Source organism: Equus caballus, chromosome 6 (assembly GCF_041296265.1).
Source record: "Equus caballus isolate H_3958 breed thoroughbred chromosome 6, TB-T2T, whole genome shotgun sequence".
NCBI lineage: Eukaryota > Metazoa > Chordata > Mammalia > Perissodactyla > Equidae > Equus > Equus caballus.
Window position 1 is genome coordinate 92420416 of NC_091689.1, and position 24247 is coordinate 92444662.

Sequence of the window (24247 nt, forward strand, 5' to 3'; positions counted from 1 at the left end):
AGTCAGGGATTTCAAAGCCAAACCAAAAAATTAAACTTGCTAATGCATGTTTTTGGAAAGATTTTAGCCCTGGGGATGTTATCTGTGACTGCAATGCTTTACAACCTAGCATAGAGCCCATAATCAAGTGGCTAAATTTTTCAGCCACAATAGGAAGCGTTTTGAGCAGCCAGGAAATTCCACCCAGCACAATGCCAACAAATATTGAATTAATACACGAGGGTCCTCAATTTCTAGATCCCCAAAACTTACAGGGATTGCTTAATTCTCTAGTTCTCTAACCAAGAGAGTATCTCTTCTTGAAAGGGAATAACAATAAGTGGCAAAAAACAGACCATTTCTCCTTAATTTTTCTACCACCCAAAAGGTCATCAACACTAGAGCTCAACTCTCTTCTAACACCTCAGTCACCAAGTGATGCCAATTATTCCTCCGCAGGAAGGCTGAGAAAGTAGCTCACTTTCTAGAAAGTTAAGCAAAACACTTGTGATTCAGGCCTTGGCTCACTAGCACCCTCTTATCCCGACTCTCTGAGCAATCTTCTTGTCAATTCTATCCCTCTCAGCTACCTTCTAGAACACAGAGAATTCCTCCCCCAGGAGGTCCTGTAGCACAGGGCAGTGTTACTGGTAGCAGCCGGTGACACAGCCGCAGTTTCTACTTGTCTTTCTTTCTCCTTCCCTATTGCAGCCATTTTGATCACTCAGGATGTATTTTTGCAGGAAGATAAACAATAGTTCAAGGTTTGAGGAAGTGATATAGTGCAACATCTGGCAGAAGGAGATGGCAAGACAACGTTAGTGGTTAATCCCGGGTGCAGATGGACGTGCATAATCTAATACGCTGTAAGGGTAGGTGGGGGTTGTGGGCTCTGGAGTCAGACTGCTTGGGTTCAACTACAGGTTAACTAAGGTGGTATGACTGGCAAGTCGAACCGTTCGGTGCTTCTGTATCCTCATCTATAAAAGGGGAATGTTAGTGCCTACCTTGTAGGGTTGTTGTGAGAATCGAATGATACGATACAATCTTGCAAACAGTGTAAGCACTAGCCAGTAAGCACTAACTATTTAGCTATTACTAGTACTGTGCATACATTTTAGAAGAATGAAGTAATCTATATGTGTTGACTTGGAATAAAGTGCGTGACATAGCGTTTTGTGAAAATGCTAAAGAATAACATCCTTTGGATGAGACTATTTGGGGAAGGAAAAAAAAACGCATGATACATATTTATAGGTGCATCCAAAGAAGTCTAGAAAGGCAAGCACGCCCCTCCAACACTGAACTGCCGCTACCCCTGGGTGGGGGGGTGGGGAGGCTGGCTTATATTTGTATATAGGTCTTTGCTTGAATTAACAAGCATGTACTGATTTTATAACTAATTTTAAAAACTAAACATTTCACAGTGGCCCTTGTAACCCTCACATCCTGGTCTAGGAAGAGATGACCTTCTTAGAGATAAGCGTGCTGAGGCCCAGCCAGGAGGAGACCCAGCCCTGGAAGTGTAGTCCCTCCCGGATGTCTCATTTCAGGTTCCGTGATGTTCTTTTTGGTCCTTGGCACATCATGTGCCTACCATAAGATCCCAAAATTCTGAAACAGCTTGCTTCTTGCCCCTTTCCTTTCCTTCCTGCTTATCCTCTCAGACAGGAACCCCTGTCCTGGGAAACCCAGTGGAGTGACAACTGGCCCTACACATTCAGGGTTTTGGCAGACACATGGCTCGCCCCCTCCCCCGGCCAACTGTAGGACAGAGTATGCCTCCAAGTTGGTTTTCGTCTTGCAAAGGGTCCAAATGGGCTTTTAAACAAGGTTTCTTTTATTTCAGTCAGGAAATGGTGCTTGGGGGGCCAGCCCCTGGCCTAGTGGTTAAGTTGGGCTGGCTTTGCTTTGGACACCAGTTCTGACCCTGGATGGGGACATACACCACTCCTCCACAGTCATGCTGTGGCAATGACCCACATACAAAATAGAGGAAGATTGGCACAGATGCTAGCTCATGGCAAATCTTCCTCAGAAAAAAAAAAGAAAGAAAGAAAGGAAAAATAAATAGTGCTTGGTATGTTTTGGCAAGCATTTTTCATCCTGTAGGTCTTTCCTTACACAGGGGTCAATTTCTGCCTTGGCTTTCTCCTGTTACGATGCTGTTTTGTACCTCCCCACCCGCAACGTTCTCTGCCAGGCTTGTCCTTTATTGTGCTAATTTTTATTGTTTTACACCCATCACTCTCACTTCTGTTGCCTCGCTCTCTCTCACACTCCAGCCGTCTATCCCCATTTATACACGTTTTCTATTTCAGCCCGAGAAGAAAAGGTTATATGATGAAAGGGGAAGGAAAAGAGAATTCGAGATGCTAGGCAGAGCGTCTTCCAAGCCACCTCTCGCACCGGAACCCGGAGCGTCGGGAACCATGCGGGCCCGGGGGTATCCGGGCCACCAAACGCGGTCAGCATCTAAGCGCCCCGGCGTCAGGAGAGCCCATTGGTTCCCGGCTGAACCAATCAGCGGGCGCGGCTGTGCACGGGGAGGGGAGGGCCGGGATTAGAGAGCGGATGGAGTTAAAGGAAAAGGGGCAGGTGTGCGGGCGCCGGGGGTTCGCGGCCGCTGTTGCGCCCCCAGGGTCATTGTTAACCGCGGGATCTCCTAAACTCCACCTTCCGAGTTTCCCAGTTTCATGAGGCCGAATAGGGGGAGAAACCTTACTTACCCTACCATTCATAAAACAGTCATTAACAGTCAATAAAGGAGGAGCCGTAGAGTGGGGGGAGGCCATTAAAATCCTCCTGTCTCCTTCCCCAGTTCCACTCCAGGTCGTCAACCTAACCCAGTCGCTTCTTGAAATAGTAAATCACCCAGACGCTCGCTTAATCGCCGCAGCTGATTACCAGGACGCTCTCAGGAGACGCCCGGAGTAAGTTTCCCCCTCCCCAAGGACCCGGGGAAGTAGTACTGGCATTTGCGGAACGCGCAGGGTTTTACTACCTGCTAAAGGAGAAGCGAGGAGCTCTTAGGCTGCAGTCGGAGAAACTGAGACCTTCCGAGATGAGCAACCGAGCAGGCGCGCGCGGCCGCCGCCGGGGCCCAGACACCCGCCCCCAGATGCAGCGACAGCTCCCCCCGGCTCTACCCCGCAAACTTCGCGCGGAGGCACAGAGATTTTTTTTTTGAGGGGTGGGGGCACGGCTGCCAGATTTCCCTGCTGTGTTTCAAACTTCAGCAGAGCGGTTCTACGCACTTTTTCAAGTGTCACAGCCCCCGGATTCGTAGACCCGTCCAACCCCAGCTTTCCCACGGTCCAGCGCCGCCACCCCCCATCTACCACCCACACCCGGCCGGAGACGCGGCGTCCTTGGGGCTGGGGGAAGGGGACTGGGAGAAGAGAGGAAGGGCAGGTGTGAGTAAAGAGGTCCCCGCCGAGGCCTGGGCGCCGGCAGCCAGCTGAGAGCCCCGGGGCCGAGGAACCAGGAGAGGAGGGCTGGAACCGTGCGGGGAAGGGCCGCGAGGAGAGCAGGGGCGCCGCGGGTGTCGCTGCACTCACTCTGCGTAGCCAGTGGCCCAGGGCAGCCGCCGGGTCTCCTTGAGGATGAGGATGGGGCGGGCGATGTGGTCGGCGCTGCACTCCACCTCGTCCTGAGACAGCCCCAGGAACTCGGGCCGCCCGTAGGGGAAGCGCAGGGGCAGGTCCGAGCCTCCGCCGCCGTGCTCGGAGCTGGAGCCGCCAGCCATGATGCCGCCCATGAAATTGGCCACGGCAGATTTCACCCGCGTGAGCATATTACTCCGGCGCCCGGCCGCGGCGGGGCGGGCAGGCGAGGCGCAGCGCGGGGCATGCAGGCTGCGGCGGGCGCGCCGCGCCGAGCCTAGTGCCGCAGGGGGCCGAGCCCCGGCCTCCCGCGCGCCGGGCCGCCGCCGCCTGGCCCCGGGACCCCGCCGCCGCCCAGCGGCATGGAGCGGGCCGGCCGGCCGGGGAGAGCCGCGCGCTCCCGAGCGGCTGGCGGCCGCCGCTGCAGCAGGTCCTGGTCCGGGTCCCCGCGCTCGGCTCCTGCGGGAGCGGAACTGAGCCCACCCGGCGAGCCCGGAGCCGGCGCGGCCGCTGCTGCCACGGCTACCGCCGCCGTCGAGTCATGTGATGATCGGGCTGTGAGGGCTCGAGCGCGCCGTGGCCGAGGCTCGGCCCCTCCCCTGCCGGCCCGCGCGAGGCTCGCCCCGGGACCCGGACCTCCCCGGGGAGGGGGAGCCGGCCGGGGCGGTACCTGGCGGCGGGGATGGGGGCGCTGTGCGCCGGAGGCCGCACAGGTGTTAGGGGACGTCACGCGCAGCCGGGGAAAGCCAGCTGGGGAATCCACTCGCGGAGGAATGCTGCCTGCACCCTGGGGAAGGGAAACTTCGCGAGCTGGAGGGGAGAGGGAGACAGGTGCAGCCCAGGTTCGGAGTCCTGCGGTGGAGGTGAGGAACACCCGGGGAAAGAGACTTTCCCGAGTTTTAACAACACAAAAAGCAACAACTCACAATGGTTGCAAGAGAATCATTAAAAGTTCTACCCTAGGCTTTTCTAGAATTACTTTTCTTTTCCTTTTATTACCACCCCATGCATCCTTATCTGCAGAGCAAACCCTCTTTCGAACCCAGAATAAACTGAATGGCAAGGAAAACTAACTAAGAATTCAGAAGTAGGTACTAAGCACTCTTTACCTAGTACTTAACTGCTAAATAAGTTTATGCAAGCATTTTCCCCCAACGGAGAAACAAAAAAGTATCTTTTCAAAGCTGACTCTGTTTACTATTGAGACACTTAATGCAGCCTTTTCTTAATTCGAAACATTGTTACAAAATTATCTAAGGGCACCTTTAAAACTAAAGGACTTTACCTGGAACATAGCAACTCAATTAAATGCTAAAGTAAAAATGAATAAAACAAAAACGTGAAAAAAACGATAAATGTGCTTCATCAGGGGTAACATTTGTTCAATACTGGCTTAAAATTTTTTTTTGCAAGAGAGCTGTATCCTGTGCATGTTTACTTATTCTGTATCCTGTTCCTATGTTTACCTACCATTCAGTCTGCCAGGATTCTGTTACTTGCCGAGTTACGCACTGAACGGCTTGCCCAGAGTTCAAGAGGGACCACAGGCCCTCACTCCTCTCAGTGAGGGGGAAGGGGGCGCCGCCCAGGGGTTGGAGGGACCGATGATTCTCTGAAGAGGAACTGGAATCCTTGCTCTCAGGGGAGTCCTAGATAAACCTCGTTGATCCTTTTTTCCCCAGTATGTATAATATTCAGACATTTTCCTGTTTAGCTTTTTCATGAATAGGTACTCCAGTTTACTATATACCAAATAATCATGTAAAAATCAACATTTAAGCTTTCAGTGTAATACCATTTGTGTCGAGTTCTTTTATTACTTTTCACAGACCAGAAATATAATTTTATCTTGGCCTCACTTCTCTAAGTTTAAAATTTGGGGCGGGGTTCTAAATGATGCAAAGTCTAAATGAGCAAAAACAGCCGTCTCCCCCTTTGCTGTGTGAAATAGTAACCTTCCACTGAGAAATATGTGTCTATGTAGCGGCTAAACGTTGAACTGACCACATGCTGGGGCATCCACTGAGGCTTATATAAACCTGGAGTCCCTTTCGCAAGCTGCCGTTCTTGAACCATTAATTACCTTTTAACAATGTCCTGTGGATACTTCAGTAAGTAACCTCTACTGAGATGAATTTACCCCATTCTTCCCTTTATTTAACTTTATGGCAAGTCTTTAATATTTACTAGAAATAGGATTTTAAAAAATTTCCTGTCTGACTTATTTTCAATTTGAACATAGTACCTGATCATGGTCAATAAGTAAATAAAGTCTAATAGTACAGAACCGTCAATGAAAAAGTAAAAGACTCCAAAACATTTCCCCGGGAGATCTTCAGTGTTTTTTTGATTTTGTTTTTGTGAGGAAGATTGGCCCTGAGCTAACATCTGTTGCCAATCTTCCTCTTTTTGCTTGAGGAAGATTGTCCCCGAGCTATCGTCTGTGCCAGTCTTCGTCTGTTTTATGTGGGACACTGCCACAGCATGGCTTGATCGGTGGTGCTAGCTCTGTGCCTAGGATCCGGCCCTCGAACCCCAGCTGCAGAAGCAGAGTGTGTGAACTTAGCCACTACGCCATCTGGCTGGCCTCATCCACTGTTAATATTTTCTGTAGGCTTCCAAATTTTTTCTCAAATAAGATATTTGGCATAATTAAATTTGGTAATATTAGCTAGATTTGTGAACCAAACTTTTGTAAGAAGTTTTTCTACTGTTTCTTTGTGACCTGATTATTATCTCTCATGGGAAAGTGTTGACATATCTTTAGCTTTGCACAGCAAATTTTGTTCTACAAACAGCAGGCGAACAGGAATTCTATACTTGTTCTCCTGTGATTACTTCTATAGTATGTGTTCATAGCTGACCAATAAATCTGCTGTCTTATCTTTATACTCACCTCTAAGATCAGGGTCACATCCCAGGATTTTTCCGGAGAAATATTTTCTATGTAATTTACTCCTCAGTTATGTCATGCGTGAAAATCAGTGCTTCAGCTGGGAGGTAATCCTGATTAAAATGGGGTGGTCATCCCTTTAGGAGAGCCCCTTAAAAAGTGCCTTTCACACCTCTTGCAGATGCATGCTTGGGAGTATCTGTGCTCCCAGCTTTAGGGGAGTAGTGATTTCCTAAATTCAAGTGGTATGGTAATCGGGAATTGAGAGCCCCTCAATGCGTTTATTATACATTGTATGTATGCCCCACTCATTGATAAATATCCTTCACTTGTCTCTCTTGTTCTCTTTCCCCTGGAAAACGTGAGTTTGAAGACTTTAACAGAACATTCATTTACAGACTACAAACATAGATCTTGTACTTGAGTGCTCTTAATACAAACATAATCTCATTTCTAGGCTTCTAATACTATGATTTTGACTATTCAATGACTCTGTGCTATCGTAAGACTATTTTCAAGAAAAAAATCTGGATAATTTCTTTAGTCAAAACATCAAGGACTTCCCCCAAATATTTAATTACAAAAGAAGAAGCATTATGTTACAGTGGAAAAACCTGGCAGATATCACCTAAAACAAGCAATCAAGGTGATCATCATGAGTGGTGAGACATGAACATCCTGTACCCACTGCCATCCCGCACTGACAAGGACACCTCGCTTCTCTGGTATTCTTCCCCAAATCCTTAACCTGGGGATAATCATGAGAAAACATGAGTCAAGGCCAAACTGAGGCTATTCTACAAAATACCTGACCGGGTGTCTTCAAAAATGTCGAGGTCCTGAAAGACAGGAAGTCTGAGGAACTGTCATAGATTGGGGACAAAGGACATAGAACCTGCTGCAATGCTGTGCCAATGTTAATTTCTTGGTTTTGAGGACAACGTTAGGGGAAGCTGGGTGAAGTGTATACAGGGACAAACAATTTTAAAATAATCAGGGATATTTGGGGGTCAAGTAGAAAGCAAATTTTCGTTTGGAAGTCAGGCCAGGAGAGAAATGAATACATAATGCCTTCCCAGGTTCGTGCCTCCGTCATGGTGTTAACCTCTTTGTACTGTAACTAGCAGTTTACCAATGTCTGCCCGTTAGACAGGGAAATCCTATAGGGCAAGAACATTCTTATTCATCTTTGTATTTCCAGCACCTCGCCTAATGCCTAGCAAGTGATAGGGTTCAGCTGGTAAATTAATGCTTAAAAATTCCATTTAGAGAAAATGACTTGTTTAAATGATCAATCTCTTATATTTATAACCTCTATTTTCTTAAGGATCTTTCTCCCTTAACATCTATGTTATCTATAAGCAGAACTCTCTTACCCTGTGCTATTTAATAAGACAAGGCTTAGCTAACTTATGTCAAAATCCAGATTGATAATAATACAGATACCAAGTCATGTGGGTTTCTGCTTCACACTAAACCCATAACTGATGTATATTATAACCAGGATACGACATTAAAATAGTTAACATCAAATTGTTTTTGCTCCAGAAATAGTGTATATTCTGGTTTCATACGTAGTAAGGTACTGGCTGAAAATCCCTGACTCCTTGAGAGGGAATTATTTATTTCTCCATAGTAAACAAAACCATTTATTTATAAATAACAATTTCTCATGAACCAAGAGATTTGTAACTAACTTTTGAGTACAGAATGTTAGAATATTAGCAGATTTATCACCCATCAAATGCAGATGTTCCCTAGATCACAAACACCTGATTTCAGAAGCACTGGTACATTCACCCCATGGATTACACCTGACTTCCTATTATCTTCCCATTGGCCACCTGCTATAGGCTATTCTGCCCCTTGCCCACATTGTGCTAGACTGAAACCTCTGCTTTGTAACTGATATGGGAGTTGTATAAACCTGAATCTCTTCCACATAATTCCTGGTTCCACAATACCTACTCTGGATTAGACTCCAAAATGTGCTAATTATCGGAATACTTGTATATAAAATGCAGAAAATCGTTCCAATCTCATAGGGCAGTTTCAAGGATCAGCGAGATAATAGTTGAAATAAGGCATAACTAATGTTGGCCCAGGATTATCACCCTTCTCTAGCTAAAGCTATTTTTTCCTTAGGGACTAGTTTTTAATATTAACATTTTAAACCATTTCCTTTTTCTGTTCTCCACTTACGATAATGAAAATAGCAATGCCTACCTCATAGGATTATTTTGACGATTAAATGGAATAACGTGAAAATGCTTAGAGTTCTTCCTGGTACAGGATGGGTGGTTAATGAACGCATGCTAAGCATCATGATCCTGACAGCACTGTGCGCTGTAAGGGGGGAGTTTACATGCGTTGTTTCCAGTGCTCTGAACCAACGTCACAAGTTCAACATTGTTTTTAATCCTCTTAACCAACACTACAGATTTTCCATCGAGGAAACTGAAGTTGGGAGAAGGTAAATGACTTGCTCAAGACCACGCAGCTTGTAATGAAGCAGTTCCCAGTCCACTGCGTGCTCTCTTTAACATTCTATCAAATAGAAAGTTTATTTTACAAAAGATTGTTTTTCTACCTTTTCCAAGCAATGATCTGGTATTTCAGTTATCTTGAAGATTTTGTAAATTTTCTATGGATTTGGAAATAAAATAATCCCTTAGCAACCTTAAATAGAATGTTATAAGCACAATAATGTCATTTGGAAATTGTTCTGATTCCAAACAAATTATTTTCCAGTGAGATTTTTAGATAGAACTTGTTTGTAAGTTGGGAGTTGCCTGGGTCATACCAAAGTTGTATGAAAATTCTAAATTCTAATCAACTGAAAATATCTTTAAAAAATTACATTACCAATCTGTTTCCAAGCCTCGCCATGTTTTCTCATTTTAAATATGATTTATTCTCCCACTCTCCTGCCATTTTAAAATTCCTCTTATCAGGATTGTTTTTCCACGGTAACAGTGACCTGAGTAAAGCAGCCGACCAAGATTGTTCGCTGACTGGGAAAGTCAGTGTTAGCTCACAGACCAGCATGTGGTTCTCAAAAATTCAGAAATCAAGCAACTGAAGACAGCTTCTTAACTGAGAACTAGCAACTTAAATTACTTTTCATTCTCTCAGAGGATCAGTCTTACTCTATGCCAGTATATGTGACAGCTATCTAGAATGTCTTGAAATGCAGAATTAGTTGCTTTGTCCTTTTTGTCATCCACTGCATTTTGAATTGAAGTAGAGAGACTTTTTATGCTTGCCCGTAAATATTTTTAGGGTCAGCTTTCCAAAACCAAAATGCAGTGGAATGTCTCGTCAAATAACCTCATCTTTCACTCAAAAGCAAGACACCTCCCCCTCCCCCCCACCCCAATTACCCTGGTTATCCTTTCATAATGAACATGTCTTACTTTTAGCAAGTTTTTCTTTATGTCTACTTCACTGATTTTAAAAAATAAATTTCTTGTCTCAATTCTCTTCTAATTCCTTTGGCTGTGGGAAATTGGCATGTCAGCTTGTGCTCCTGGACCAGCAGCAGAAGGATCACCTGTAAAATTGTCAGGAAAGTAGGTTCTCAGACCCCATCTCAGACCTATTGAACCAGAACCCTGGGGATGGGACCTAACAATCTAGCTTCATAAGCCCTCCAGGTGATTCTGATGGAAACCTTCCGAGAAATAGTGGCTTATGGAAAATGAGTGCTGCTTCCTTATGGACAGGCAGACAGGGTAGTGCAGGGAAGGTATCAAATGAAAAATAAGCAGCAGGCCAAGTGCTTCGTCTCTAAATGGATACAGACCAAGAACAGCCAAGAATGAGGCTCATTAACTGGATATATTCAGATGCATGTGAACTGTCTCTGTTCGATTTCTGTGGGCTTATGTTAGTGTAAAACCGCAAGTACATTCTCTGTGGGCAGATATGTGAACTTTTCAGCATATGGGAAGCTGTAGAGAAGGAAGGAGAGTTGACCATCGCTTGCTGATCGTCTCCCGGGCTGGACTACCAACAGGCAGTCTGTCCATGCACACGTTTCTGTCATGTGCCAAGCAGGGACAGAAAAAAGAGTAATATGTAAGTATATTTCTATACATAAGTACATTTATAGAAACATAAATAAATATTTATAGATAATATATATATTTCTTAAATCTACATTTTTGGTAACATTTTTTGAAAGTACCAAAGTGGTCATTATTAGAAAAAACAAAACATTTTTGGTCTCCCTTGTCCTTGTATGGTTTTGTATTGTTTTTAGTTTAATTGCTGGAGTTTCAGTGCCTGAGGCCTCAATGGGTTTTAGTCTGGCTCAGAATTCTCGACTTCTGCACCTCCCTGGCACCTCAGGTTCAACATGTCACAAACAGAATTTATGATTTTCCCATGACTCTGCTTCTCCTCCTTCTGAGACTATAGTCAGCGAATGACATCAGTATCCTCTCTTCCTTCCGCTTTCTCGTCTTCCCTCGTCGGTCTGTCAACCAGTTTTGCTGATTCTGCCTTCCAAATACTTCCAAGTCTGTCTCCCCCTAACTGTTCCACAGCAACTAATTTTGCTCACTTCTTCCTCGTTTCATACTCAGACCCCTACAGCAGGTTCTTGCTGGTGTTCAGGTGGAGCTGTCTTCCACACAATGGCTAAAAGGATTTTCTAAACACAGCATCTGGTCTTGTGACTTCTTTCCCAGTTTTAAACTCTTCAATTGGCCCTTTGGTTAAAATTCCTACCATGAGACTTCATGATCTGGTCCTGATTACCTTTACAGGTGAAGGTTAACCTTTCCTCCATCCCAACGACTCTGTGCTTCAGCCTTCCTCATTACTTGTCATTTCTAGAATCTGATGTCCTTGACCCCACCCTCTTGTCTGTAGCGGCTGTTTCCTTCTGCCTGAAATGCTGCTCTGCCCCTCCCCCCACACCCATTGGCTGACTCCTATGTTTTTTTCATATCCCCCACATCCCTTCAGCTGTTACGAGCTTGCTTCTCTATAGACCCAAAGCACCTTTACATAACTTTACCCATAATTAGAGTATGTCACACTGTGTTAAAGTTATCTGATTCCTGCAATATAAGATAATTGAAAAAAAGTGACTGTTTCTTTTTTCTCTTTGAGTCTACAATTTTTACCATGCATTATACATATAATTAAATAGGGTTGAATAAATAAATGAAGAAATAAATAACTGTGAAACAGAGGGAATAGCAACAAGAAGTGTCTCATTTCAAGGCCAAATTAGAGGAAGTTTAATAGTACTTTCTAGAATAAAAGAAGATGGAGGTAAAGGATTCATAAACCTAGGCCAGTATTCATAGAATCCTAATTTTGGTGTCCAGGAGTTACTAAATTTAATGTAAATGTACTCAATATACAAGTCAGGTGATTCCACATGTTGAAAATCATTTTATTTAATACATCTGGAAAAAAACCTGTGTCCTAAATTTGAATATAAAGGTATTTTGAGTGCCCCTAATCTTAATGCCTTTGGCCTTTCTGCCTTTCATCAAGGTATAAATAAATAGATGGGAAGTGTCTGTTTCTGAATTTTCACTTTGAAATTCAGAATCAATTTTTATAAATATGGTTTTTCATGAATAGCACCCATCCACAGTTTCTATCTGAAAATAACTATCTTAGCTGCTGATTTTTTCTTTCCTAGTAAATGTTTTTTTATTATATTACTATTGTTCATGAAAACAATAGAAAAATATTTTCAGAAATTACCAAAGGTTGTAAAGCATGACAGTTAAAAACCAACATAGGTTTTTAAAGAACTAACTGGAGTTCTAAAATTGTAGTAGGATGGGAAGTCTGAAGAAGCTTACTAGTGTAGGGGAGGAAGACAATTCCTCTACCCTCTAGGTCCTCTGGCTTCTCTAAGAATTAAATTGACATGAGACAGAATAACAGGAGAAAATCAAACAAAGTTTAACAACATGTATACATGGGAGAAACCCAGGAAAACTGAGTAACTCATCAAAATGGCCAAAGCTACCACCTTAACAACCATCTTTAGCTAAAGACAAAGGAGATTGTTGGGGGTAGTGGTTTGGGACTTCAAAGCAGAGGAAGACATTTCACATGGAGTTGGAAAAGCAAATGTTTGATAAACAAATATTTGCCATGTCTTGCAGAGACAATGAGAAATGGAGAGGACTTTGACCAAATGGGCCTTGCTAGGTTCCTCCCTGTCTACCACGTCTAGTTCATTTCACACTATAGTTATCCATGATATAAGCTCCTTTCTAGAACAGGCCTTCTATCTTAAATTCTTTTAGGCAGTTAGGAGGAAGGTCAAAGTTTCTTTCTGAGTCTTTCATTCTTAAAGATAATCAAGCCAAAGAGACACATTTTGGGTTGGCAAATTCTGATCTCCCACACCAGCAATAAGTGTTTATGTGTCAGAGTACATATAATAGCGTGCTTTTTCACCAATGGGGCTCATCTGTGTTAGGTACTAGAACTTTGTAGAATAATTCAGAATTTTTTGTCATTGAGACATTCTAGAATAATGTACTCAAAGTGCCTAAGATGTGCCTGGTACATAGTAGGCACTTAATAAATGGTAGCTATCATTTTCACTGAGAGCTCCCTGTGTGACAGGTAATTCAAAGCTTGCTTCTAGCCTCTGAACATACTAAGAATTCCCCCCTCCCAAAAGGTGGGTAAGACTTAAACCTCAATTATGTGAAGACCGATACTTGTTGCTCATTCTTTGTCTGAAGGAGAGTTTATAATTAGATTTCCACAAGAATACAAAAGTATCACTCATTTTTTGTTTCCACAGAGGAAATGACAGACAACTTTTCAATCTTCTGCTAATGTTCTTACTACCTTTCTTGGTTTTTGTTCTGAATACACTCTACACCATAACAGGAGCTGGACATTAAAAATTTGAAAACAAGGAATTCATTTACCATGTCTCACTTCCTCATTTCAGCTCAGCAACTCAAATTATCTTTTCTTTTTACTCCTGTCTCAACTACTCAGAAAAGCCTCTTAAACAAAGCAGTTAATTTCCCTCCTCTTTCTTCTTCATCTCATTCCATGAAGGGTGTTTTCTAGAAAGGGAGCTTAGAGAGCAAAGGCAGGCTGGCTGGTCTGGGGTAAGTCTGTGAAGCAATGGCAGAAGGGGACTATGATTCCCTCTTGAGGCTTCAGTGTTACCCCACTTGTTTATTTGAAAGATTGTGATTCCCTACTCCAACTGGATTCAAATAGAAGTAAAAATTTATTCATTCAAAAGCATATGTAAGTAATTTGTGTTTACATGTATCTATGGATCTCTGACTTTTGTCTCTTAGTGTATGTTACTGGGAACCAAAACATTTGTTTTTAACCTTTTTTCAAAACGTTCTCATCATGAGTGCAAGATCAGTACTTGGGAAAGTCACCAGTCCTTGTTACACAGGGTGGAAAGATGAAGGTATTGGTAAACAAACGGCAGTGGGTTATGTAAGGAAGCCATTTGGTGTAAAACTAATTTGGTCTAATCTTGTTTTTTCCAAAAGAGCCTGACGTGGCCGATGAGCATGCGTTGTATGTCTGCTTTAAGTATTTGCTATGTCCTAAAGACAAAGAACGAATGCCCTTAAGATAAAGATGCAACTTCCCCCACATTGGCATTTCCTCAAGCATAAGCATCTTTCCCCAGGCTAGGAATTGACTGCTGTGCTCACCCTGTGACCACCCAGCTGGAGACCGCAGACCTACTACCGGCTGCGTCCATCAATCGCTGTGCCGACAGGGCAATCTCGTGACTATTGTAGAAGGGACATTTCAGTCACACATGATACATGCTCTTCAAAAATTACGTTCTGATCATTCTCTGTGTTAGAAAAGATCACCATTCTAAGATTATATTTTCCAGTGCACTCCTTCCTGGAGCTGTTTTTTCCATTCTTTTTGGGATGGTGTTGGGGTTTTCCTTCCTATCAGTTTTCTATTATTCCAATTGCTGTCCCACCACTGTCTTAGAAGTCTTTTTCTTTGGAAACACATATCTGCTTCTTTGTTTTAGCTTGGACTCCACTGCTTGGCCGGCTGCTCAATTCCAGTGTTAGATTACAGGAGGATGGCAGACACATCATAAGCAGCAGTTAACTCTTCATGGCCTTATTCAAGGAAAAAGCTTGAACCGCCACAGCCTGGCAAAAACTTGGCATGGTGGACCAGTTTTTCTAGAAAAACAAACCGAAGGCACTTCTGGCTCTGGTATGCCATTTTGCTTTTTAGAAGAAAAAACTAGCCTACTTGAGCAAGGCAGGGCGTATCACCCCCTTAAACAAGCGCGGTGTTCCTTTCAATTGAATGCCACAAACATTTGCATCGTGTCAGAACGCTCTGTGGAGGAGTCACTGGTGTGTGCAGTCTATCGGTAACGAGGAACAAAACATCATTTCAAGTTGTTGGAAAACATTTGGCTATCTTAAATTACAAAGGACAATGGCTACAGCCCATTAAAGTTTCCTGTAAATGACCAGATTAAACTAAATATGCATTAATGTTTTGGTCAAGTAGACAGTGTACGTATATTTCTTTTTAAGCAAAGATTCTTAGGCTACTTGGAAAAATATAGAACCTTAATGTAGGGTACAGTTGAAAACAAAACAAACCCTATCTTTGCTTTGGAGAATGCCAGAGACGAAAGCTGTCCAATAAGCCCAGTTTGCCCTCTATTCCTTCTCCCCAACTGGACCCACTTCTGTCCCTAGAGATCATCCTAAGCACTGTGTTAGGAGAGCAGCCTTTCCCAGGCTCTTGCCCTCTCGTCGTCTCAACTCTTCCTTCCTCCTTTCTCGAGTCCAGCCTTCGAGTCTTGCGCCCTGATGATGAATTGGATCGCCACATCTCTGTTCTTCTGGTCAGGAAAGCAGGTCATGAGCCTCCTTCTCAGACCTGAAAATATATATCCAGTAGGTTGAACAACCATCTCCCACAGGTCAGGATCAAAATGCAACCTTGTTTTTGTCTCCCACAGCCCTTTAAAACTGATTAGGGGTGGAGAGGCGCTAATTTCCCCTGATCTTTATTAAGAAAAATTATTAAAAACTTGGAACTAAGGCAAGAGGATGGCTGTGTGTTCTTTCTGTGTCATACTGAAGTATCGTCTCACAGGCCCACCCTTCAAGGATTGCTTGATTTTCTCTGGGAATATGCCATTGTTCGTTACTCCTCATTGGGGCCCACCCTTTGTCGTGCTGCATGTTAACTTTTAGATTTTTAGCCAGTAAAGATGCAAATGATTTCTGTCTGATAGGAAAAGAATAACCCAAAGTTATGATTTTATGGCCCTGCAGGAGTTTAATCATTTTCTAATCTCTCCATCTTCCAATATTCTAGCCTCAGTCAGTTCCCACAAATGTTCAGTTTCTCTAATGCTCATTGAACCAGCATTAACATCCTTCTGGCTCTCTCACTAATGAGTTAAGTAAATTTGACACGTGTTTATTCTATGCTTATATGACAGTCATGTTTTTATCTTTAGAAAATTATACTTTGCCATCCTAAATGAACACTCAGGCAGGCATAACTTTTCGGATCACTCTCAGAGAATAAAAAGTCCTCTAGTCACTTTTGGTAAAAACGGTTTCAGTTCAGTAACTAGAACGTCCCATTTGTTTCATCATGGAGACTCTGAACTCCTCTCCTCCAGCCTGGGGCAGCCTCAGGGCAGAAGTCTGCAGAGGGAGAAGGGAATGTGGTTCTTCTGCTCTTATTGTCTATATACTCAGCAGGTGAGTTGTAGTCTTGAACCCCACCGGGGTCAAAGGTGAATGGGGTACATGGAGAGAAGTAAGTGAATCATCCAGAGCTTGCTTGGCTCGCTGGCTACGTACTGTCTACCCAAGGCCAACAGTTCATGCTACATCTCTGCTAGGCCCTTCTCTCAAGCAGGTCCATTGACTGGGGCAGATGAAAATCTGCTGGATTCTTTTATCAACCCCTGGGCAACCAGGGGGTCTGCCTCATCTTCTTTCTGCAGAAGATCTCCGTCCACTGCAGATGGCCCTATTGAGCAAGACCCAATAGAACCCAAGCCATTGGTCCCTCGGAAGGCACATCTTCTGCCCCACAAAACTCTGAGAACGTAGGATGATCCTACAAGAGCACTCCTCTCCCGCCTCCCTCAGTAAGTAGTTAGCACTTTCTCTCACTGTCTAGATTTCCCGGCAAGCGATCAGGCTGCTGCCCAGAGCCACTTTAAGCTTTCTCAAATGTGAGTCAGGCCTTGGTACTCTGTATCACCATGTTTAGACAGCAGGGTTCTCTGAGGGGTCGTCTTTAAGCTCGTGGTTAGAAGTTTGTGCCTCCCATCCAAGGTGGGGAGTGGGTCAGCACCTCCGTCCTCTCCAAAGTAGTTTCCCCGTCAATCCAACTCCTGCCCGCTCTCTAACCTCTTTATGTGGTTTTCAATTGCCCAAAGAGATCAGGGCTGAGGAGCTGCTTCTCAGGTCCATTTCTCTTGTCAGTCTGCATGTGGTGGTGTTGGTGTGGGGGTCGCCTCACTCTTGCTTGGCTGTCTCATTATTGCCTCGCTCAAACTGAGTTAGAAGGGGAGTCTCCACCATGTCAGGAGAGGTGTTCGGATTGAAACACGCCCAACAAGCAATCACCTGCTCAGTCCAGGAGTAAAGTTCACTTTGAAATAAAAGCAGGAGCTTTGTGAATATGGCCAGTAGGCCGCAAAAGGCATACATTTTCCCTTCATATGCGTATGGTAGAAATATGTGCATATTAAAAACTCATATTTGTCATAAGGTTGGGGTGGTACATGCAGCTTAATCTCTATCTCCTCAACTTTCATTTGCTGTTTATTTATTGATTCAACAGTCAGGCATTGTGCTCACTGCTGGGGCATGCAGTGGTGAACTACACAATTGTGTCCCCAACTTTCCAGAAGGTGTAGAAGACTGAGTGTGTGTCAGGTTTTATCACGTTCTCATCTCCCTCTCCTCCTCTCCACTCCACTCCCCTTTAACTTACAGAACTCCTAAGTGACTCAATGGATTTTTACAACCTTCTGACTTTTTTCCATCACACCCTGCCTCTCCTCATATTGTGGTTTCTTGGGAGTTATGACTCTCATAAACTGGACTAGCCCTGAAAATGATTACATTTTTATATTCCTTCCTTCACATCCTTGGGATTGTACGAGTGCTGAAAAGCACTCGTTTTGGAATTAGACCTGGATTTGAAGACCAGCTGCCGTTTATTATTAACTTTATGTCTTGGACATCTTACTTAATCTCTCTGAAACTTGGTTTCTTTATCCACATGTAGGACTAATACTGTCCAGCTTAAGTTGTTGTATTAACTGAGATGATGTCTTCAAAGTGCTGATATGAAGTAGATATTCCTTAAGTGAACTCCTAGGAGCTTCCTTTCTCTTCGTCTTGTCTTTGAGGCACCCCTTCCAATTTGGGTACAGGGCTAAGGTTTATTATCAAAGCAATTTTGTCCCCTATGTTGTTAAAACTAAATGTCATTCTTTGTATTTGCCATTTGGAGCATGAAGATATCCACCCTTGTTTTACACAATAGGATTATGGCTATGCTTTTTTTTTTTAAATCACATTCTAAATAGCTGTTTCAATAACTGTGCCACCTCACAGACACGAACCAGACTACTGTGCTTTCTCTTCTCCATTCACTCACTATACCCCTTGTCCAGATTATTTCTTTAGGATGCTTGCGAAGACTCACAGGTCTTTAGAGATCATTAACTCACTTCTTAGAATGGAGCAAATAATAGATTTACTTGTTAGTCACCAAGTTAGTCTAAGATTTGTTCAATAAGCAACTCATGTGTGACAATTTGTGACCAATCATTGACAAAGTAGTATTTTGGAAGGGAGATAGAAAGTACTATGGCAGTCAAGAGGCATCATCTTAAGAGCATGAAACTTGATTACGTCAGTACTTCCTGGTTTCAATTCCAAAGCATCACCAGACTGATGGATTGTTAACTCCCACCACACCCCCAGATTAGCATCAAATTGACCTAGTTTTTCAGCCTATCCCTTGTTTCTTATTCTCCACCCAACTCACCGAGGCTCATTCAGCACTTCATGTGGGGAAGAGCTGGACTCATGTACTCACCGGAGGACTGACAAGGGGTCAATGGCCTTGGATAGTACTCAGTTACTACCACCAGTCACTGAAACCATAGTTATAACGCTTCTCACTGGCCCTGGGCAGACACCAGATCCCTGATGAAAAGGCAAATGGACAACTGCCAGAGATATTCGAGATCATCCAGGGTCAACCTGATGTTTGATTTTTCTAATTGATTTTTTAGAAAAATCATTGAAACTTTTTTTTTCAAACTATTGTATAAGAATCATCTTACATAAAACTAGCAAAAGATGGCTAGTCTGGTTAAAGCAAGGGTGGGGCATCTAGAGCTCTACCCACTCAGCCCCTCCTTATCTGGGTTATTTCTGAAGACTCCATGCTGTGCAGGTCGTAGTCTGAAAAGATACCTAGGTCAACCCCTCCATCTTGCAGAAGAGGAAACTGAGGCCCAGAGATATGAAAAAACTTACTGAAGATCATGTGGTGCTTAGTGGCAGATTTTCTTCAACTCCTATTCAGGGTTTTCTGAGTTTTGTTCTGTTGTTGTTATTTACACTATTCTGCCACTTTGCTTGATGGCTAAATGGTGCTAATGGGCCAGGACTAGGATGAGGCAAGTAAATTGTCTAGGGTATAAAATTTAAGGAGGAACTACCTCTCAGGTCTGTGCAAGTGTCGACTCTGCATTTGCAGTGCCTTGAGAGTGAGTGCTTCCTTAAATTTTGTGCCCTATTCTCTTGTTTGCCTCCCTAATCCCAATCCTGCCTCTACTTATATTTAAAATAAGTAGTAATTTACAAACATGCCATGTGCACCTTCTACCTCTTGTTTCTTAACCTCTTCTCTTTGTCTTTCCTATTAGACTGAATCTTGGACATCAAAGACAATGTCTTTCATCCTTATATTCCCAGGGTTTGGTTCAGTACATGGGAAATATGGGTACTCAATAGCATTTGTTGAATGGACAGATGGGTTGGTGGATCCAAATTCTGTCTTTTGTGAAGGTTTTCCTGACATCTCAAATCCACCCTGATCTTGCCATCATCTGAACTCATAACACATTATCTGAATAACTCAAGTCACGTTTAATCATGTGTGTTGACATAACTTTTATGTTTATGTAACTCTTGTGCAGCACTTAATTTTCTAATGCTCTGTCTTTGTGCCTAATTAGATCTTGGTTAGTTACGAGAAAAAGCTGATTTGTGTTCTTTGAATTCTCTCAGCAGCTAGCAGAAGATTCTGCACATTGCAGGCATGCAGCAAATGGTTCTTCAATATGTAAATGAAGAGTGAATGAATGAATGAGTAAATCAATCAATGGCATTTTCTCAGATGAAAACTGAGTATATAATATAAAACTTGGTAACTGTTTTTAAGTCCTAACTTGCCTGCTAACTAATGACCTTGGACAAATCATTTCACCTCTTTGGCCTCAGTTTATTTATATGTAAAATGAGGAGGTGGCCTGAGTGATTCTGAAGATATCTCCCCAGCTCTAGCATCCTGAGAATTGTGAATTTAGAAATCTGTGGTGCAAGAATTGTATAGGTCAGGTATAAATTTTGCTACTATGAATCCACTTGTCAGTCTAAAAGAATTGCCTAAATGTAGTTGATGGCCCAATTTTTAAGTGTTCAGAGAGTCCTGAAATTATGAACAGATTGTGCGTCAAAATTAATTTGTAATATACTCGGTATGTTATGGTTATACTACCTTTTGTGATCTAGCCTGGAAATTAAACACCTGGTATATAGAACTAATAGCATTTCAAGTGTGCATATTCATTTATAGCCTTATTTGCCGGGGCAAATGCATTCATAACTCTAACTAGGATTTTCAAGAACAAATCTCCCCAAGTTACTGCGTGGAGAAGGAGAATGGAAAGGGATGGAATATTCCCATGACTTTAACCACAGTACTTCAAAAAAAAAAAAAAAACCAAACACTGCACCTTCAAATTTCTATCTTGATTCAGAAAGTCATTAGCATATAACAAGGTCAAAGTGAGTATTTTATTATTTCAAGAAAGTAAAACAGATCCTTTAAAATAACCAATTATATCGTTATGTTCTCATTTAGCTATTTTCAATATTTACTTTTTCTTCTGTAAAATAAATGCAAGACTGAAAATGGCTTGATAAAAATTCTTTAGAGAAATATGAGTAATATTCCGAGAGACCCCTAGAAAAGATTTAACTCTCTTCTCACCTGCTTTTCCCACAATATATTTAATTTCAGATCCATTGTTAAAAAGCATGGAGATTCCCTATGTGAATGGTGTTCATGTTTGGTGACTAAATTAACTGTGTGATGAAATTATTATTTTCTTAAGGAAAAGTCTAGTTTCATGGGAAGTATTTGGTGGTTCATGGTGGGCCCCATGCCATGCTGGAATTCGTTGTTCAGAATCATCTCCTAGGCATTTCAGTTCATGGCAACTAACCCACTTTGCATATACATTGTAATTTCTCCCCTAAGTCCCCCTTTATCTAGGCCCTCATTCACTTAATGAATTATCACTGCGTGTAAAGATGGGTGCCAGACTCTGTGTTAGATCTGACAACTTTATTAATTTACGTGGCTGTCACTTACTGGTCTCTTAGATGCTAGTTCTTTCCATCTAGTTCCTGTTGATTGTGGTTGGCAAGTTAATCTTTCTTGAAAATTATTCTTCTTCATTAGTCTTCAGTTTTACCTATGGTCTTTAGATCAAATCTGAACACTTCAGGCCAGATTTCAAGTCTTCTCCACCCCCATCATCAGGCTTCCCCATGGCTGTTCAACATCATTTATCCATCTTGCTGTCCTTTGGCTGCGATCTGTCGTAGCTAGTTAGTCTGACACCAGGGATCTTTTAAAACCTCTTCCAACTTTATTTGTACCGGAACTTTGTGAGAGATGGATGAGGCAATGGGCCACGTCCTCTGGCACCTGGCCTCCTTCTCCCATTCTCTCAAGACCTTTATTGCCTAAGCACTTATCGCAGGGCACTGTGCGATAACAATGGACATAATAACAATATCTTCCATAACTGAGAACTTACAATGTCAGGCACTAAATTATTTTATATGCATCATCTCTGCTAAAACAGTAACACAATCAGGTAGATATGGGTATTATTGTCTCCATTTTAGAAACAAGAAAATGTTGTATAACAAAGTCATACAGCTGGGGAATGCCAGAGCCAGGAGATGGAGGGAGGTCATCAAGAGGACCAACGTTTGACCCACGACCTGGACCTGGGCAACTGGAGGCTCCTCGTGACTTCTTCTGTCCTTGGAATGTTCTGGCCACTGTTGCCATAGCTGAAGCCATTTCAAGGACATAGCCTTGAGATAGTAAGGTGTTGTTGAGACCATCGGGACTGGAAACGTTACTGAACCCCGTTAAGGTCTCTATATAAACTCAAGGTTCTGGAAGGTGGATGTGGAGATCTACTCATCTCGCAGCCAACCAGGACGAGCCTGATATACAAGTTCCTTTGCTTATTAAACCTGTCACCAATCTGGAGTGGTCTACCTTTTTCTTTGGCCTCTCCTTGCCCTCCATGTATCGGGACCAGTTTGAGATTTCACCCGAAGAACTCCCGAGGTTTCAAACCGACACCAGGATTCAGCCTGTTGGTATGACTCCAAAACTTTTTGATCTTAGCTATTGTACCTTACTGTTCCCCACAAATCACCATGCACCATGAGGAATGCAAGGATGTAAAAGACCCAGGGTCTGTGCCACAAAGTTGACTGTTTAGTGTGGTAGATCAGAGATGCACACAAATCATTATTCTATAAGACAGAGTGTGAAAAGTCCTGGAAAATTCAACCTAAGGTGCAGTAGGTGTTCAGAGTTGGAAGAGGGCCTCCCAAAGCTGTGATACTTTATCTCTGAAAGATAGGTAGTGTTTTAATGGGTATCTGAACCATTCAAAATTATGTGGAATTTTATTCTGATTTGCATTGTTTATTTCATTTTATTTTTATTGGTCTTCACTTCAATTAGAGAAGTTGTTTTAAAGCAAGGTCCATGACTTATGCATCTGTGTTTCCCAATATCACTTAGTACAATGTTACATACACAGTAAATGATAAACAATTTGTGATTAGTTACCCAAAGATAAAATTTATTCATGAAAACAGTTAAATTAGGCTTTTTCACAGTACACTTTACTGAACACTATTCTTTCTCAAAAGTTCTGTGGCAGCCTATATTTTACCTTTCATCACATTCGTCAACTTTGAAGTGTGACTTTCGTGTGTCTTCTCTCCTAGACTGTCAATTCCATGAGGACAAGGACTGTGTGTGTCCTGCATTCCACTGGCTCCCAGGTGCTCTCAACATGGGCACAGAGTAGGTGTTCAATAAGTATTTGTTGAGTAAATGAAATGGGCCTCTCAAGGAACTCTTTCAAAAAGGGCTTCCTTGACCAAGTGAGTTTAGGAAAAGTTGGATATTATGCCATCCTCTTCCATGGTCATAGTTTCACATCAGCAGATGAAATCTCCAAGAATCTTGCAGTAAAGAAAGCTGCTTAAAGCTGATTGTGTAGTTTCTTAAATTAAATTAACTGAAGACCCACCCTTCTCCCTTTTCCTGAGAAACATCTGTTAATAGTCTGTGAAAGCACTATTGAATAGACACTCTAAGGAAAGCCATTTTTGGGAGAATCTGGGTGCAGCATTTGTCATACCATGTTGTTACAACTAGAGATTCCAAAAAGTGTGCTCTCTTCTTGATCCTTTTCCTGCCTAAGGGACTGTGAATTCCAAAAGGTGGAAAACAGGATGATTCTATCTTAAGGTGGCTTCATCATCTACACAAAAGGGCCTGTTTTGTGCTCATATTCCTCAGCATGTGACAATTGAAGGCTTTTATTCAACATAGCCTGCCCAATTGAGAATTATTTTATTTGTCTGTCTCCAATATTCAGCTATGAGCTTCACATTTATTCATAAGGACTGTGGGAGAACTGACTTCACAGGGCTCACACAGTAATAATAACAAGGTTAAAATGTTGGAAGGTATGTCTTTGAAGAAAGGTTAAATGAGTCGAAGTAATTTTATTTAAAGGAAAGCACAAAAATACTAAGGAAGGACAGACCAAATGAAATGAGATGCCACAGGCTATGCAGTAGATCTGCATAGGCTGCGTGGGTTTTTATCACTGTGTGCCTATAAGCCCAGAGGCTGGTTCTGTCTAATGCCTCCCTTCAGGTCCAGCGTTATCTCTGGTTCCAGAACTTATGCTAGCGGCCATTCCCTGCTCTGTATCAATATCAAAGCTATACTTACCTCTTTTTGAAGACTAACATTAAATAAATGCTTACTGTGTATCAGGAAATGTGCCAAGTGCATTTCATGGATCATTTTTTGTTCATTCAGTAAGTCTTTTTCAAGTGCCTCCTTTGTGCCAGGCAGGCCCGCCCTTGGTATTTGGAATACATCTGTGAATAAAACAGACAAGAATCTTGCCTTGTGGGACTTATACACTGGTGAGCAGAGACAGACAATAAACATAATCAATAAGTAAATTATATAGTATGTAGGAAGGTGACAAATGTTATGAAAAGTGTGGATCAGGGAAAGTGGACAGAGCGTACGTGTAGAAGTGGAGGTGGGGTGTAACCTTAAATAGATTCGTCGGGATGGATCTCACTGAGAAGGTGCTATTTGAGCAAGGATTTGAACC

The 24247-nt window shown here is 42.7% G+C and overlaps 1 protein-coding gene and 1 long non-coding RNA gene across 3 annotated transcripts in view; one reads left to right on the forward strand and one right to left on the reverse strand.

Annotated features, from left to right (window-relative positions):
• Positions 1-4122, reverse strand: part of PPM1H (protein phosphatase, Mg2+/Mn2+ dependent 1H) — a 231100-nt gene extending 226978 nt beyond the window's left edge. Inside the window, exon 1 of one of the 2 annotated variants that reach the window (XM_023643925.2) lies at positions 3540-4122. In XM_023643925.2, the coding sequence (XP_023499693.2) occupies positions 3540-3775 (236 nt within the window). In that variant the 5' untranslated portion in view covers positions 3776-4122. The remainder of the gene's footprint in view (positions 1-3539) is intronic. The other variant, XM_023643926.2, reaches the window with a different exon arrangement.
• Positions 2796-24247, forward strand: part of LOC138924846 (uncharacterized) — a 39675-nt gene continuing 18223 nt past the window's right edge. The window contains exon 1 of the long non-coding RNA XR_011440164.1: positions 2796-2912. This is a non-coding gene — a long non-coding RNA (uncharacterized lncRNA). The remainder of the gene's footprint in view (positions 2913-24247) is intronic.